Source organism: Coffea arabica, chromosome 1c (genome assembly GCF_036785885.1).
Source record: "Coffea arabica cultivar ET-39 chromosome 1c, Coffea Arabica ET-39 HiFi, whole genome shotgun sequence".
NCBI lineage: Eukaryota > Viridiplantae > Streptophyta > Magnoliopsida > Gentianales > Rubiaceae > Coffea > Coffea arabica.
In genome coordinates this window covers 56124001-56141303 of record NC_092310.1, presented here as the reverse complement: position 1 = coordinate 56141303, position 17303 = coordinate 56124001, and the positions used below count along the sequence as shown (strand labels likewise).

Genomic DNA, 17303 nt, shown 5'->3' with positions numbered 1-17303 from the left:
GAAAAACTGAAAAAGGTGAATAGGCCTGCATGATGCATGCGATGCTTTTAACGGGCAGACAAATTTCAACTTGCTGTCCAACTAAAAGCCAAAATATGCATTATTGATGATGGAACAAGTCCGTAGTAGTGATAATAACTGGGATAAAAAGTGAAAAAGCCCTAAAAAAGATTTAAAAGAGTCAGCAAGATCACGTTGAAGTCTCTATATAGGGTTAAACACGTTCCATTTCTCATGCGAAGATCCCATTTCCCTGAAGTCGTCTTCCAAAACATGGCTAGTCCCCTTGTGAATAACAGTAGTAGGCTCTCTCTTGCCATGGAGAGGACTGGCCAATGGTAATCACCAAAAATACCAAAATGAAAAGAAAGGATAGAAAAAAAAAAGATCATCGATTTCCTGCTCTACAGTCCATGAAAGCGAGCTTCTTATACTTACCAATTTCTTCTTCAATTTTGGCAGGGTTTTTTCCCAAGAAATTCCAACAGATGTTCTAGTTGAAGTAGGGAAGGCAACCTTTTCTCTTCATAAGGTATGCAGATTCATTATATCGCCATGTTGTGTTTTCTCATAACGAACCCTTCTAATTTTGCTTCGAGTTTTGGCATCAACTCATGATATTATTTAATTCATGCTTATGGCAGTTCATGCTTGTAGCAAAGAGCAATTGCATAAGAAAACTAATTCTTGAATCCAAGGAAGCTGATCTAACAAGGATAGATCTCTCGGACATCCCTGGAGGCCCTGAGATCTTCGAAAAGGCAGCTAAGTTCTGTTATGGAGTGAACTTTGAGATCACGGTCCACAACGTAGCAGCTCTGCGTTGTGCTGCTGAGTATCTCCAAATGACTGATAAATATTGTGACAATAACCTCGCCGGCCGGACCGAGGATTTCCTTTCTCAAGTTGCCCTGCCTAGCCTCTCTGGTGCCGTGGTTGTTCTTAAATCATGTGAAGATCTTCTCCCTCTGGCTGAAGATCTAAGAATCGTTCAAAGATGTGTTGATGTTGTTAGCTCCAAGGTACCATGATTGAATATTTGCTGCTATGATGAAGTAGTGCATGTCGTTTCTTGCTGTGTGTATATATATATGTATATCTATTTAAAAGAGCAAATAGCTACGTAACTAACTCCTCTGTGCTGACTGTGAGAATTTTCATACGTTGATCAATATTGTGAATAATAATTCTTGGATATTGGATGCATGATCTCCTTCGATTTGTTATTCATAGGCTTGCGTTGAAGCAAATTTTCCAAGCCGTTCGCCACCAAATTGGTGGACGGAAGAGCTGTCAATCTTGGACGTAAAATTCTTCGGTAAAGTGATCACTTCAATGAAGTCGCGGGGTGCCAAGGCCTTCACTATAGCTAGTGCTTTAATAACATATTCTGAGAAGTCCCTCCGGGATCTTGTACGCGACCATTCAGGAAATGGTGCCAGGACAGCTGTTTCAGATGACTCTGACCTCAGAACCCGGCAACGGGAGCTTCTCGAATCCATCGTGGCTCTATTACCGCCAGAGAAGTCCTCTTTTCCCATTAACTTCCTCTGCTGTCTCCTCAGAGCAGCTATTTTCTTGGGAGCAGCGAGTGCTTGCAAGATTGAGTTGGAGAAAAGAATATCAGCAATACTAGAACATGTGACAGTGGATGATCTTTTGGTGGTATCTTTTACTTACGATGGGGAGAGGCTTTTTGATCTCGAGAGCGTGAGGAGGATTATATCCGGTTTCATGGAAAAAGAAAAGAGCGTTGCAGTCTTTAATGCAGGGGATTTCAGGGAAGTGAGTTCAACTGCCATGCTCAGGGCTGCCAAAACTGTTGATGCCTACCTTGGTGAAATAGCGACTTTTTCAGAGCTTAGCATATCTAAGTTTAACGGGATTGCTATTTTGGTTCCAAAGGCAGCCAGAAAGGTTGATGATGATGTTTACCGGGCTGTTGATATCTACCTAAAGGTGAGCCATCAGGGGAAAACTAGCCTCCTTTTTCCATAACTGGCTAAGATTTAATACCGCAAGTGATTAACAGAGTATAATCCCAATCCGTTTCTTTTTGGTTCTGGCAGGCTCATCCGAATCTAGATGAGATCGAGCGGGAGAAAGTGTGCAGTGTGATGGATCCACTCAAGCTATCCTACGAGGCAAGGGTCCATGCTTCACAGAACAAGCGCTTGCCAGTACAAATCGTTCTTCATGCACTATACTACGATCAGCTGAAATTAAGAAGTGGAACTGAAGATCAAAAGATGCCAAATGCAATTACTACGAGACGCCAATTGCAGGCTGATACATCACTGGCTAGAGAAAACGAAGAATTGCGAACGGAATTGCTAAAGATGAAAATGTACATAGCAGATTTGCAGAAGACACAGGGGCCATCTACCAAAGCAACTGCGGCAAGTTCCCGAAGGCCAACATTCTTCTCCTCTATGTCCAAGACACTGGGGAAACTGAACCCGTTCAAGCACGGATCAAAAGATACTTCTAATCTAGATGATGCTCTGGTAGATATTTCCAAGCCTAGGAGGAGAAGGTTCTCTATTTCCTAGATCGATTCTCTCCATTGATCAGGGATTAAATTTTTACGTTTCTGTCTTGTGATGAATTTGTGCATTAGGATTGGTGTTTTGGGTGAAGAACTTGTCGTTGGGTTTGTGAAATATTTCAGTTTGTTTCTGTCCCCAAACATTTGTGTGTCATTGACCATGACCGAGTATATGGCACACTTTAACTTCTTTTTTTTTTTTTTTAAATGAAGTTCTAAAACAACTTAGGAGATTGATATTATATATTTGAGTCTCTAGTTTTGAACTTGAGTAATTTGTTTCCTTGTCTAACGTTCAGCCAGGTTGGTTATACTTTAGTTTAGGAGGAGGGCGCACCGGACATAAAATTTATACAGCGCTGATAGTGTAAAATTTATACACTGTCAGTAGTGTAGAAAAAAGTAATTCATAAAATTTATACTAACATATTTTTAGCATTAATATTTCTAAGTTTTAATTGAGATAACTAGTAGTCCACTAGTTATAACAAGGCACATAATTCTGAAAGGTAAAATAATAGCATGGTGGATAACGCTGACCTTTCTCTTTCCACATAATTAAAACATAGTCAATCCACCTGTTGAGCTTTCTCTTTCCAATTAAGTGGATAAAATGTAAAAGCAACCAATATTAATGATGGGACAAACACGAATTTGAGAAAACGTTGCAGCTGATTCAATTCTAGACTCCTCAAACCATCAATTGCCACCTAAGTTCATGTTTGATAGTTCAATTCAACACTTAAATTTAATAGATTTAGATTTTATCATGTTTAAACACGTTTGATAATAAAAAATTTAATGTATGAATTAATTATATAGCATTAAATTTTTTAGACAAAATTTGTTCTAAAAAAATAAGTGATAAGTTATTCACTTATCATTTAATATGATATGCATGCATTCAAATGTATCAAATTTAGTTTTTAACAATTCAATAACTTAATAGGTTCATACTTCATATTTCAAATTTTAATTTTTAGACTTGAGTTTTATCAAACGCTCTCTATAGGTGTATTTGATAAAATTGAAATCTGAAACCTAAAGTCCGAAATATAAATTCTGAATCCATTAAATTATTAAATTGTTAAATATTAAATCTAATACATTTGAATGCATATCACATTCAGTGATAAGTGAATAGTTTATCACTCAATTTTTGGAGTAAATTTTACCTAGAAAATTTAGGGTTACTTAATTAATTTATATGTTCAATTTTTTAGTTATTAAATGATTTGAATATGTTAAAATCTGAATTCATTAAATTTAAGTGATAAATTGGATTATTAAACAGGGAGTAAGTCATTTACGGTAAAAATTGCAACAATGAATATCCAAGAAGTTCGAGGACATGGATTAAATCAATATTCAAAGTAAACTTTTTCGACTTTTGTTGGCCCACCATTTAAAAAAAAAAAGGGGGTTTCAGACTTTGTGGCTTAAGCTTTAAACTACTTTGTCCCTTCAAAAGTAGGATTAGGACAGCAAATTGAATCCACTTAACATTCAAACCACTCTAACTCGTTGGAAGATAATTTGTTCATAAATCAAACTGCAAAAAGGTTTTTGTGTTCGTAAACGTTTAAAATGCTTCAACTTGACCTTATAAGTGTGAAATTTTAAATTTTAATGTAATATCAGAATTACTTAATATTTAATAGTTTTATGATTAACAAAAATGGTGACTAGTTGTCTCAAAAGCCAACTTAACTGGTAAATATATTAGTTGACCATGAGGTTTTGATTCGACTCTCAAACCAATGGCGAAGTATTCATGGGGTGCAATAATATTTGCTTAAATGTATGACATGTTGGTTCATAAATTCTTGAAACAGCTGAATATTTGTTATAGAAGGCATGTAAAAAATTGTCATAAAAGGACACCAATTTATTCAATGATCAATATTACAAAAGTTTTGACAAAAATTGCATAAAACTTGTGATTTATTATTTGTCATATATCTAATGGTATAAAATTATGTATTAATTAAAATGATGCATATGAATACAGGATTTAAATTCATATATATATATATATATATATATATATATATATATATATATATATATATAGTAGGGGAATAATTTATGCACTATCAAGTATTTATTGTAAATCGTATGATCAAAGAAAAGTTGGATATGAGTAAATAAGTTTATTAGGAAGGGAAAAAAAGTATATTTTTGTTCACGGTTTCATTTATGAAAATGGCGAGGGTAATTGTAAAAAATTTCAACCCTTTTGAAGGACAATTGTGGGGTCAGAGGGAATTCTATCAAAATTCGAGGGGACAAGAGTGGGGTAGTAGTAATTAAAAAATATATATTCTACAGTCCCTACAAAGTTGAGAGAATGCAATTGTACCCTTTAGCTAAACATGGCTTCACCATAATTTCTCCTTCGTCCGCTGTACGGTTTGGAGTCTTTTATTGGACTTAAAAAAAATGGTCCACTAATTAAAAAGTTTCTTTGAGTCCTTTTCCCCATTGCCCCTTGTAAGGTTTGGAGCCTCGTATTTAAAAAAAAACAAGTCCGCTTATTAAATTTTTTTTGAGGCTTTGATTAGATGGTACTAATTATTTTGAGTTTTTCTAGCAGGTATTAATTAGACACTTGTTAATACACTTGAATTTTACTTAATCTATTATGTATATATACATATTAACAATTACTACATGCTCTTACATTTATACATATTCTATAATTAATATTACCTTTCAAAAAATCTAATATTTGAAGTACATCTTAATACATGTTAATTAAAATCTAATATCTGATAGTACATCTTAATGAATATCTAATTGACACACATTAGATAGATCCAATTATTTAAACCATACCTCATTGATTTATTTTGAAAATTAGCTTGTGTACTTTTGACGAATGTTCAATTGGCACCCATAAGAAAGATCAAACTATTTAATCCATACCTCATCTGTGTATTTTGAAAATCCTCTTGTATACTTTTAATAAGCACCCAAAATAGGCTCAAAAGATAAGCGATAGCACAACCTAGCCAGGATAAGAAAGGGCTTCTATGGTAGTCCATTTATCAAGATAATTTAATCATTGATAAAAAATCTCAGCGGCTATTAAATTATTGATCAGATCATGTTTTGACAATCAAACTATTTTTTATCAATAATTAATCACTAAACAACTTAATTAGTAAATTCGTAACAATTTGGTTGATAATTGCTCTTAATCTGAAAAATTAACAGTACACGTGGCAAAATACAAGGATAATTATTTGTTTGGATTGTAAGTTATTTGAGATATTTTTACTGTAGTACTTTTTGTAATGTGACGTATGTAAGATAAAAAAATAATTGGAAAGATAAAAAGATGTATTGAAAATTATAATGACGATGTAAGCAAATATATTTGGAAAAATAACCAGCTGTCCAACTGTGCGACGTATTCTCCTTTTAATTTCTTTTCTCAAACAATCACCGAATGAAAAATTATGAGGAAAAAATAGGAGCTGAATTGGGAGCCCCAAATCTTCAGCCACAAATCCAAGAAGCCGAAGAAGAAGACAAGAATGTCGAGGCGCTCTGCTAAACCTAGATGCTTCTGCAAATTAACAGCAACGATGAAGACCTCATGGACAAATTGAAACCCAGCAAGAAGATAGGTGGTCTGCCTAGGAGAGGTAAGATTTTTTCTAGAAATGTTGCCTTTACCAGAAGAAGAGCGAGCTCTGAAAGCCATCTTGCGGAGAAGCTCCCAGCCTTCGTCTGGGTTAAGAAACCTCATCCGGTGAACGAATCCTTTGTCGTCGGCTGATGAAGAAGCAATCTGGTCTGCAACTCGGTCATCCCGAGTGGTGAGCAGCACTCTGCTGGCGTTTGGTTCTCGAGACAAAAGTGCAATGCGGAGGCACTCCCAAGCATCGGTAAAGCAGACATCATCCAAAACAATCAAGAATCTCTTCGACTGCAGGCACTGGTAAAGCTTCTGAGCCAAGTCCGAATCTGAAAATGGGGCCATATCATCCTTGGCTCGGCAGACATGTTGCAGCAGCAAATCTTCCAAAATTTTTCTGGTGCGGAAGTCCTTCCTCATCATAGCCCAAGCAAAGCAATCAAAATGGCGGCCACTTAAAACCTCCCATCATCTTGCTTTACTGTCTAATCCACTAAAAATTACTCGGCACTTTTGTCACGTGCACTGTTAATTTCTCATATTAAGAACAATTATTAACTAAATAATCACAAATTTATTGATTAAATTATTTAGTGACTAATTATTGATGAAAAATAATTTGATGGTCAAAATATAATCTGATCAATAATTTAGCAGCCGTTAAGGATTTTTGCTATTTAATCATAATCCGAGAAGAAAAAGAAAACGATTTTGAGGGGGTTAGTCCAAAACGACGTCGTTAAATTGGTTTCCTCCACCATACGACAATCCCCCATAAAACCCTTTAACACATCAATACTTTTCTTGTTTCCTACTCCATTCACAATCGGCTTCTCTTCTCTCAAAATCTCCCAAATCTTTCCGGCAAATTCCACCATCTCCACCAATGGCTGCCCCAATGGTTCTCGATCCAAAACTAACATTAGATTCTCTGGCAACACGATCGGACCCCTCTACCATAGATCCGTCCTCCTCTACCACGGCGGATAACGAGGAAGACCTCTACACTCGCCTCAAATCCCTACAGCGGCAGCTCGAATTCATCGAAATTCAAGAAGAATATGTCAAGGACGAGCTCAAAAACCTGCGCCGGGAGCACTTACGGGCACAAGAGGAGGTCAAGCGGATCCAATCGGTCCCGCTGGTTATCGGGCAATTCATGGAGATGATTGATCAGAATAATGGTATCGTGGGCTCTACTACTGGGTCTAATTATTATGTCAGAATCCTTAGTACTATCAACCGGGAGCTTCTTAAACCCTCCGCCTCCGTCGCGCTTCACCGCCACTCCAATGCCCTAGTGGATGTATTGCCCCCAGAAGCCGACTCTAGTATATCGCTTCTCAGCCAGTCGGAGAAGCCTGACGTCACTTATAATGTGAGTTTTATGGATGTTTGGTTTGATTAAGTGGTTTTATAGTTATGTGCGTTGTGGGAATTTGAAAACTACGGTCTCTATTTTTTCCCTCCTGAAATTTGGAATTGAAGTTTGATTTTGAGCTGCAGAGTTGGATGTATTCTGGTATATGGCAAAGTTTTGAGCTTCTAGTGCATGTATTTATTGTTTAGACCAATTTGTTTACTCCGTCAAAAGTATTTTTTTAGTCATTGAATTTTTTGTTGAGTACTAGTATCTGATTTACTGCTGCAGTTTTTGAGGCAATCACATTAGTGGAGATATTTCGTTTTTGTACTCAGCATTTAGACAGAACATGTGATGCTTTAGCGCTTATTAACTAGGGAGGTTATAGTGGGTTGGTCACTTGAAGTTATGAAGTTCTTGGGCTATTCTTTTGCTGAAGAAAACTACTTTTTACTAGTTAAGAAGGATGAATGATGATGGTTTCTCTTGATTGTTAATCCAAAAGACCTGTCATGTGGCATGTGGGGAACATTTCACTGTAAAAAATTGTTGTTGAGTCCCTGCATCAGTTGTTTATTTAAAATGTAGAAAGATGCATTTCTCTGTAGTGTCTTATATTCAATTAAAAATCATACTGCAGTGTTAGTTGATGTTTGTTTATGTGTTAGATTTATGCATTTAATGCTGTCTACTGTGTAGTTTTACTTAATTATAGAATTACATCCAGATTTGAGAGATTAGTCTATAGCAAAAGTAAACTTTGTGTACTAATTATTTAGCATATGTGCATGGAGCTGCTATAGTGTAATGCATAGAGCCATTGAGTAACTTCAATAGCTGGCTCGGCCTTGTTGATCAGCACAATCTATGTTGATCAGCACAATCTATTTGTTATAAGTCTAATTTGGGCTTGACTGAAAGCTGTGCTGAGTATGTGGCTTTTTCTGCCCTTTAGTGTATTTTCATGTATGCAATAAGAGACCTGATAAACTTAGTCATATTCTGTAAATAGATTAACTGAGACTTAGGTTTGGTTTTCATTCTGTTAGTTACTTCCTGTTGCTTAACAGCATCCAGCTACCTATATTAACCTGAATGTTGCCCCTCTTTGTATGCAACAAATGCAGCATCAGCTTCTTTTAAAAGAGTGATGTTTGTATAAGAAAATTGTACATTGAATTGAAACTTAAAAAAACCCACTCCCTGGTCCTTTCTCTGATAAAGTAGTGAAATAGCTGTGTAGGATGGTGGAAATGCATTTTAGATCTATCTCTGCCTCTACAGGTCTGTATAGCGTAATTTGAGTTAATACATTTTCTTTAACCATCTTCCGGGTATGGTGTGTGACAATCAATCTTTTTTCTTCACTTGCTATTTTAGTGGGCCAATGTATAAAGATTAGAACTTTATATCATCCCTGTTCTGCTGGGTTGGTTTTTCTATAACTGACTATTTTTATTGTGCAATATGTGCAAGTAGCTTTTTCCTTGACAGCGAGATGCCTATTCATGGTATATAATTCTTCTAACTTTTTTATCCCACTGTGTGATTCCTTCATCATTCAGTCTGGTGTGAATAATAAGTCACCGGGAATAATAAGTCATGTGGTGTTTGTTTTGCATTGTTTGGTTATACTTTTTTGGAATACAATTCCAGAAATTAATTTGTTTCAATCCATTTGCTGGTGTTTGTCAGGACATTGGAGGGTGTGATATCCAGAAGCAGGAAATCCGTGAAGCAGTTGAGTTACCTTTGACTCACCATGAGCTGTACAAGCAGATTGGTATAGATCCTCCCCGTGGTGTGTTGCTCTATGGCCCTCCGGGAACTGGGAAAACAATGCTTGCTAAGGCAGTTGCTCATCACACGACTGCAGCCTTCATTAGAGTTGTTGGCTCGGAATTTGTTCAGAAGTACTTGGGTGAGGTATGGATCAAATGCTCTTAAATCTAATATCTTTAGTTGATTGCCTGCATTATTACAAGTATAAATGAACTTAAGATGAGAGACATCTAAGTCTGGAGCTGTCTGGTTGGCTACATCACATTATCTAGATGAGTCTTAGCCATTCCGGTTATACGAGCAAAAAGAAAGAGCTTTGCTTAGTTTCCTTCCATCCTCTGTTTGTAGATTTTGTCTTTTCCTGTAGTGTATAAGAAGTTCCCTGGATGCAAACAAAGCGTACCTTCTCTCGCATTTCAGATTTTCAATGATTGTAAACTTTTATTACTATATTCTTAACAACAATTCACCAGAAGAATATTACGCTCCAATGTGGTAGCAGTTAAACGAAATAAAGATGAAGTCATCTGTAGTTTGTCTCTCTGTTAACAAAAACACCACCTAGTTACTTTCTTCCTGAACGGGTCTCTTTGTTAAGAGAAGAAATCAGACTACAATAGATAGGACTAGAATTAGGTCAAGTTTTGGAGAATATCTAATATTCTATGCTAGACAAAGATAAGATTTTATCCGAACATGACCAATCAGGTTTCGATTTAGGCAGGTTGACCTCCATTTGCCTCTCTTTTTTTTTCACTTCATTTTGGTGCCTGAACCATTTAAGTCTAAACTCTTCTCCCTGAATTAGAAGTTTTCTTGTCAGGCTTGTGTTGTACTGCAAGTTGCCACTCTAACTTAACATGACCAAATTGAAGATCGTGCTTTTCATCTCCCCTCCTCGAATTTTTTTTTAATTTTATAATCAGGATTGTATTGTACAGCAAGTTGCCTCTCTAACTTAACATGACCAAATTGAAGATCTTACTTGGTTGCTTTTCATCTTTGATGTTCTTTTAACTGGTTTTGCCAACTAAATCCTTTCTTCTTTTTTATTGCTTGAGTTTTGCTGATATGTACATCTTCTATGATTTTTGCAGGGGCCACGGATGGTTCGTGATGTATTTCGTCTGGCCAAAGAAAATGCTCCGGCCATTATATTTATTGATGAGGTGGATGCAATTGCTACTGCAAGGTTTGATGCCCAGACTGGAGCTGATAGAGAAGTTCAGCGCATACTTATGGAATTGCTTAATCAGGTAAGAAAATTCTTCTGCTGCATTTGCTCGTCAAAGTAACCTAAAAACATCTGAATAGATCTAACAACGTTACAGAAGCTGCCTTGATTTTGTGAAGGAAAAAATATTCAGTATGTTAAGGCTTTTCTAATTATGAAAACCTTTGACTTTGACATTCGAATGGTTTGTTGGTTGAATATTTTTGCCATATTGTATTTATATTGAGATTATTGGCGTGTTATGCAGATGGATGGGTTTGATCAGACAGTGAATGTGAAGGTTATAATGGCAACTAATCGTGCTGATACTTTGGACCCTGCACTTCTTCGTCCTGGAAGGCTTGACCGGAAGATTGAGTTTCCTTTGCCTGATAGACGTCAAAAAAGGCTCGTCTTCCAGGTGGGTATTGGAGGCATTTTTCTTCTTTATGTTTCTATTAGTAATTTTCCTCACACTCCCTGCATGTTGGTGGCTTGCAAAGACGTGGAGAATGGTTTTGTTTGTATGCTTAAAATGCCTGCCTCATGCTAATGTTTCAATTACGGGGTGTGCTGCAGGTTTGCACTGCTAAAATGAATTTGAGTGATGAGGTTGATTTAGAGGATTATGTTTCACGACCAGATAAAATAAGTGCTGCTGAGGTTAGTTTTTTTTTTTTTTAATGATTAAATGTAAATTTCATTCCGTATTCTTTGGAAATTTGCTGTGTCACCATTGAGCTGAAGAAGTGGCTCTCTCTTACTCCTTGCGATGGGCAAGTCATGGAATAAAACAAGGAAATGGTTTATTTAAGTTGCAGTAGTTTCAACTACACTTCTTTTATGCAGATTGCAGCTATTTGCCAAGAAGCAGGAATGCATGCAGTTCGCAAGAACCGATACGTTATACTTCCCAAGGATTTTGAGAAGGGGTATAGAGCCAATGTGAAGAAGCCCGACACTGACTTTGAATTTTATAAATAATTCCGCCTCCTGTTGAGAATTGGCAAAATGTCTCTTAGGGTTCTCAGAATATATTCTGTTCAATTGTTGTTTTCGTGTAGCTCTCCTGTAAGGCGATCTAAAGTTGGGATGATGTTTTGTTCTTAACTTTCTAGATGATGAAGATAAAAATTGAAGCTTTTAACGAGTTCTTCTAAATTTTATTTTTTTCCCCAAGGACGCTCCTATTGTTTCATATTCCCATCATTATATGAAGCTTGCTTGTTGTGTGTCTATAGGTCGTGTGGCTCTCTTCCTGGGATGGGTAGCGGTTGTGATGTAAATTATGAAGAGGAGGACTAAACCTATCCGTCCGGTTTCGTCGAATCGGAATGGAATTGAAATTATAAGATTGTCGAATTGGATTTAGTCCAACAAAACGAAGATTAGCGTGGCCCCTGCACAAGGATGGTGCCCACAAATTGATAAAAATACAAGATTGTAGAATTGGATTAAGTCCAACAGAAAGGAAATTGCAGGTGTTAATCTTTTTCACTTTTGAGCTATTTCCTCATCTTACGATTAGATATCACATGACCTCTTAGGTCTTGTTCTAATTTGCTTTAGAGTTTTTAAAATTTATTATGCAAAGTGATTATAGAGAATAATTAGAAACATCAAAAGTTAGGTTTTCTCCAGCGCAGAGCAGAGGGTATAGAATTCTTCTTAGAAAAAAGGATAATATTCCAGTCCGGCAACTAGAAGCCAAAGATCACAAGTCAGAACACACGCTAGTCTGCTGGCTGGAGTAGGAAACCGGGTCCAGGTCCAGTATAATAAAAGCGTAAAGTAAAGTTAAAGTCGTTTCCGCAAAAGCAATTCGGATTTCAAATGAAAAAAAAAAAAAAGAAGCACCAACGATGGACAAGGTTTGCTAATGTTACTTGTTGCTGTCGGGAACCTTAAACAAAGAGTACTTTGGGGCGTGGAAGATTTGGATAGAACAAGCAATTATTATAGTCGTGGCCGAAGAATGATTGCCTGAGAAAGGAGGTCACCTTTGTCGGTGGTGGTTGTTGTTGTTAAGTGTTGACAACATAAATTATGCCTCTTCCCGATTGATCACGCACGGTCTATATATATATATATATATGGGCATCAATTTCTAGCGCTCTTCAATAGTAGTATTCTTCATCCCTTTTCTCTCATTCCATTAACTGTTTTTTTTTTTTTATTATTATTATTTATTAATGCTCTACTCTTTTAGCTAATGTGCGTACCTTAATGTGTCATACGGAATATTTCATGCACTAAATCTTGGCGATGGCTCAAGATAAAAAGAGTCCCATGGCCCCAGCAATTATTGTCTGGGCACATCCTGTTCCGTCTCCTTACTGACACTCTCGCTTTGGACTTGAGCAAGCTGCCAGAAGCCTAGAACCGGAAGGGCAGAGCAGCAAGAGCAGCTTATTATAATAGTGAGTCTTCCCCGAGCAGCTTTTCTTCATTTCATTTAACACCACACACATATATATATATTTATCCCATGCCACACTGCAACATTTAATGTTAAAAATGCTACAAGCGTCAATTATGTTACGGTTCACCACATACATAATATATACATCCCATCTTCTACATGAGACCTTTTGCTTTTGTTTTCTTGGATACCTGCAGGAAGTGGGGAGATTAAAGGCAGCAGATTCTTCTTTCCTCGACGACTCTTTTTTAAGTGCCCCATTTGCTTTAATTATTTTTTGTTCTTTGTCAAAGATTTTTATACCATACACATACACAGCGCGACCGTTTTGAATTTCTGTAAAACAAATTTTTTTTTTACCACTTTCATACACACTTTCACTAGCCCTGCATGCATGCATATTAGGTACCAAAACCATTTCCTCCAAAAAAAAAAAAACTCAGATTAGATTCGGTGATGACGGGAGTTGTTACTACTTGTTCGTGGAATATGAATCGTGCCTAAATCTGTTTGATAGTACATTATACATTTGATGGATTGCAAATGTGACGAAGGAGTAGGTAGCAAGCAGAGTGATGTTCTTGCTGACGTAGAAAGCAACATATATGCATGTGAAGTTCAGGGATGTTACTCCATGTTGACATGCTTTGCTTTCTATGTATTTTACTCTTTTTTTTTAAAAAATTTTGGGGAAAAAAAAAGTGAAGGGACAAATCTCAAAAGAAATTTATGAACAAAAGGAGTCCCATATGATCCCAGAATTTGCTTATCAAGTGGAGAAAGTTGGAACCTAATGGCGGTTGCCCACCACCAAAATCTTTTAAGGGTTCAAACCTTACTTTTCATCACTTATCTCTCTGTACGCGGTTTGTCATTTTAAATGGCTTTCTCTAAATTTATACGGGTGCGTAGTGCATTCGTTTGATCCGATTGTAAACTGAAAGTAGGAGTAAATATAAAGTAGATAAATAATGATTAAAAAAAAAAAAGCTTTCAATCCCCGTCAGTGTTTTGAAAACCGGATCGGACCGGCCGGTTCGACCGGTTGGACCGCGAACCGGCCATGGCTCCGGTCCGGTTCAATGCCAGGTTTGACTTTGTCAAGAAACCGGTCAAAAACCGGTTGGACCGCGAAACCGCTGAACCGGCTATTTCCGGTTTTTGAGTTTTCCACTTTTTTTTTTTTTTTTTTTTTTGCAAAATGTAGTTACCAAGATTCGAACTCAAGACCTTTGTAATAGAAGACCAATGTAGTAACCGTTGTACTATCACATCTTGTTAGTTTTTTTTGATAACTTATTTATATAAAACAAACACTCATATTTCTTTTGTTCCATTTTTTTTACAAAATATCATCCTTTCATGACTCTTTTTTTTTAATCATCAACACACACACACACACACACACACTCTCTCTCTATCATCTTTTCTTTTGCCACTTATTTTTAATCAAATCTCTTTATTTTTAATTTATTGATGTTTTCTTCCATATTTTAATTTTGTTTTTGTCCATTAAATTTAAAAAAGTTAAAAAAGAATTATTTTTCTTTAACCCAATTTATTTAATACCACAACCACTCACTTTTATCTCATTTTTTGTTTCTTATCAAATTTGCATTTCTATTTTCAATTCTCTTGATTTTCTTAGAACTCCAAACTTCCTTTTTTAAATTGTAAATTTAAATTCCAAAATGTAAATTAAAATTTAAGTTCACAATGTCTAAATTCTCATAGACGTGAATTTTGTATAATTTCAAATATTGTGATATTTTTGGATTATATTTAAGATTTTTTTGGTAGATGTAATTGAAATTGAGATAAAATTTATTTGTTTTAACTTATAATTTAAAAATTTTATTTTTAAAAATCCAAGTTATTCAAAAATAGTAAACTTTTCATCATATAAAGTATTAAATTATCCATTACATGTCTTATTTTGTGCACATATATATTTATATAAATTATTTTTTAAAAAATTTATTGAACCGAGGTTGAACCGGTCCGACCGATTGAACCTCGACCCTTTCACTTCACCGGTTCGATTAACGGTCCGATTTTTAAAACATTGATCCCCGTTGGAGAAGTTGGGACAATACTTGATTAGACCCGACTTCTTATTAAAATTTTGACTTCTTATATGAGGTTGACAGGAGACTTGATTTTAGTTATCTCAACCTTCTTAAGTTTGATTCTCTTTACATCTACCTAGTATATAAAAAGAAAGCCAAGTTACTGTAGCTAACCATTTTTTTTACACATGTATTGTATATATTTTTGACAAGTGGACCTTTGATTATTTTACCAGAATTTTTCCTTCCCTTTTTTGATTCAATTGGGCTAAAGGATTAAAATATTTTTTCTCCTAGAAAAAATCAATTCCATCTCTTCTTTTTCTTTTTGCAGTAACTACTGTCATCCCTCACCTTTTTTATTTTTTATTTTTTTTAAACTAATCTAACTAAGATTGTTGCCATGTTCTTTTTTTTTTTTTTTTGTCAAGATGATAACTACTTAGCAAAAAGAATTCTTTATTATTTTTTTATCCCATTTTACATTTTCTTTTCTTCCTTTTTTCTTCATCTCTAATCTCGCATGTTTGCTCTATTTTTTTTAATCATAATGTTATAGCCAACTAGCATTTGTTTGTTAAATTTATAGGATGGTGTTTTATTTGGTAGTTCTTCATGGATAAAAGGTGAAATTTTAAAATATGTAAAAAAAAATTTAGAATTCATTTTATATCAATGATCATTTTCTATGAATAATAGAACAAAAATTCATTCTTTTATTTTCTTCTCCTATGATTTGATTTCTTACTTCACATTTTGATTTCTTACTTCACATTTTGTTTCCTTTTCTTTATTTTCTGGTTACATTTTGTAATTATCTACAATTTTGTGTATTTGTTTAGAAGAAAAATATATCATGTGATGTTTTCACCAAGAAAAATCTAGTTAGGCATTCTTGTACCTCCGTTTTTCTCCATTTCTTTCTTGTTGCAATTACTTTATGGCCTATTAAATTTAATTGAAGGATCCAATAAGATTTTGTATATATTTAAACTAAAGTTAAGTTTTGTTTGTTTTTTAATTACTCAAGTGTTGTAGTATGAATTGGGTTGGTATACAAGGATTGCAGTCGGTGGTGGAAGTCATAATTGAGGCTTTCAGCTTAGAGTGTGACTTGAAAAAAAATTGTTAGAAATTTCAATTTTGATTATGAAGATGTTTTTGCAATAAAAAAATAGTTCAATTCTAATTTGTATATGTAGACCAGAAAACATGGCAATTCATATTTTTATCTAACTTTGCTATTTATATTCAGGAGCTGCAGGATAATGTTATCACCTTTAAGTAGAATTTAAATAGATAAACTGGATTCTTCTATCAAAAGAAAGAAAAATATGAAAGTTTATAGTAAGTTATATTGATGTTGAAGATTGTGCTATGTTTTAGTAGTTTTCTAAACGTTTTCTCATTATTAAAGTACTAAAAGTATTACGACTGCTTTTGATTTAGTTTTAACTAAAACTATACTACTATTAATACACCAATGCACTTATAATGTATTAAATTTCTCTCCTTTTTGGGTATCATCATCATAGTGGTTCAAAAATCTTTATTCAAATCACAATAAATAGAGAGGTTGACTTCATAGATGGAATTTTTTTTCACAACAAATTTTGAAAGAAATTTTATTTGTACTCCATATTGTGTTAATTGTGTTCCTACAATAAACAAAAATTATACGATAAAAATAATAACGAAAGTATGATTAACAAAAATGAGAATTCAAATAATATTTGTCAAATTTAATTGCTTTAATGCTCAATTTTTCTCATATATTTCTATTCATTCAACATGTGTCAAAATAATTTGATGCTATGCATTCGACGGACAGTGGGCATTTTGATCATTTTACACGGCGCGTAACTTTGATTGCACACGGCGTAACTTTGTTTGCACAACGTGTAACTTTAGTACAAAAATTTACGGGCTCCACACACGTTGTGAAAATTGATGTACAACTTGTAATCTAGACTGCACATTTTTTTGACCAAAATTTGGCCGTTGACTGTTCAGGTCCCTGCCCCTTATCTGCATTCGACTAAATTTCCATGGGACTCAAACTATACTTTGCACAGTTCAAGTACCTCTGGTCTTGTATAGAAACCAAACCACTCAAATACCTTATTGACTAGTAGTACCCTTCAATACTACTGTTGATTTAACTCAGAGGTCATCAATACTTTCCTCGTCTTTTCACATAAACAACGCAAGAAGAATATAGCGAGATGAAGAATACTAGTACAAGTGTTGTAGCAGCGGA

At 35.0% G+C, this 17303-nt stretch overlaps 2 protein-coding genes across 2 annotated transcripts; both read left to right on the top strand.

Moving 5' to 3' along the window:
* Positions 1-198: 198 nt before the first annotated feature.
* On the top strand, positions 199-2790 carry LOC113731539 (root phototropism protein 2). The gene is made up of 5 exons (XM_027256862.2): positions 199-338; positions 463-532; positions 645-1022; positions 1234-1959; positions 2070-2790. Exons 1-5 carry the CDS (start codon positions 235-237, stop codon positions 2550-2552), a joined length of 1761 nt encoding a protein of 586 aa, XP_027112663.2. The 5' UTR covers positions 199-234; the 3' UTR covers positions 2553-2790.
* Positions 2791-6897: 4107 nt separating this feature from the next.
* LOC113731531 (26S proteasome regulatory subunit 6B homolog) lies at positions 6898-11699 on the top strand. The gene is made up of 6 exons (XM_027256850.2): positions 6898-7572; positions 9253-9483; positions 10437-10595; positions 10821-10973; positions 11132-11215; positions 11402-11699. Exons 1-6 carry the CDS (start codon positions 7081-7083, stop codon positions 11534-11536), a joined length of 1254 nt encoding a protein of 417 aa, XP_027112651.1. The 5' UTR covers positions 6898-7080; the 3' UTR covers positions 11537-11699.
* The last annotated feature ends 5604 nt before the right edge of the window (positions 11700-17303 follow it).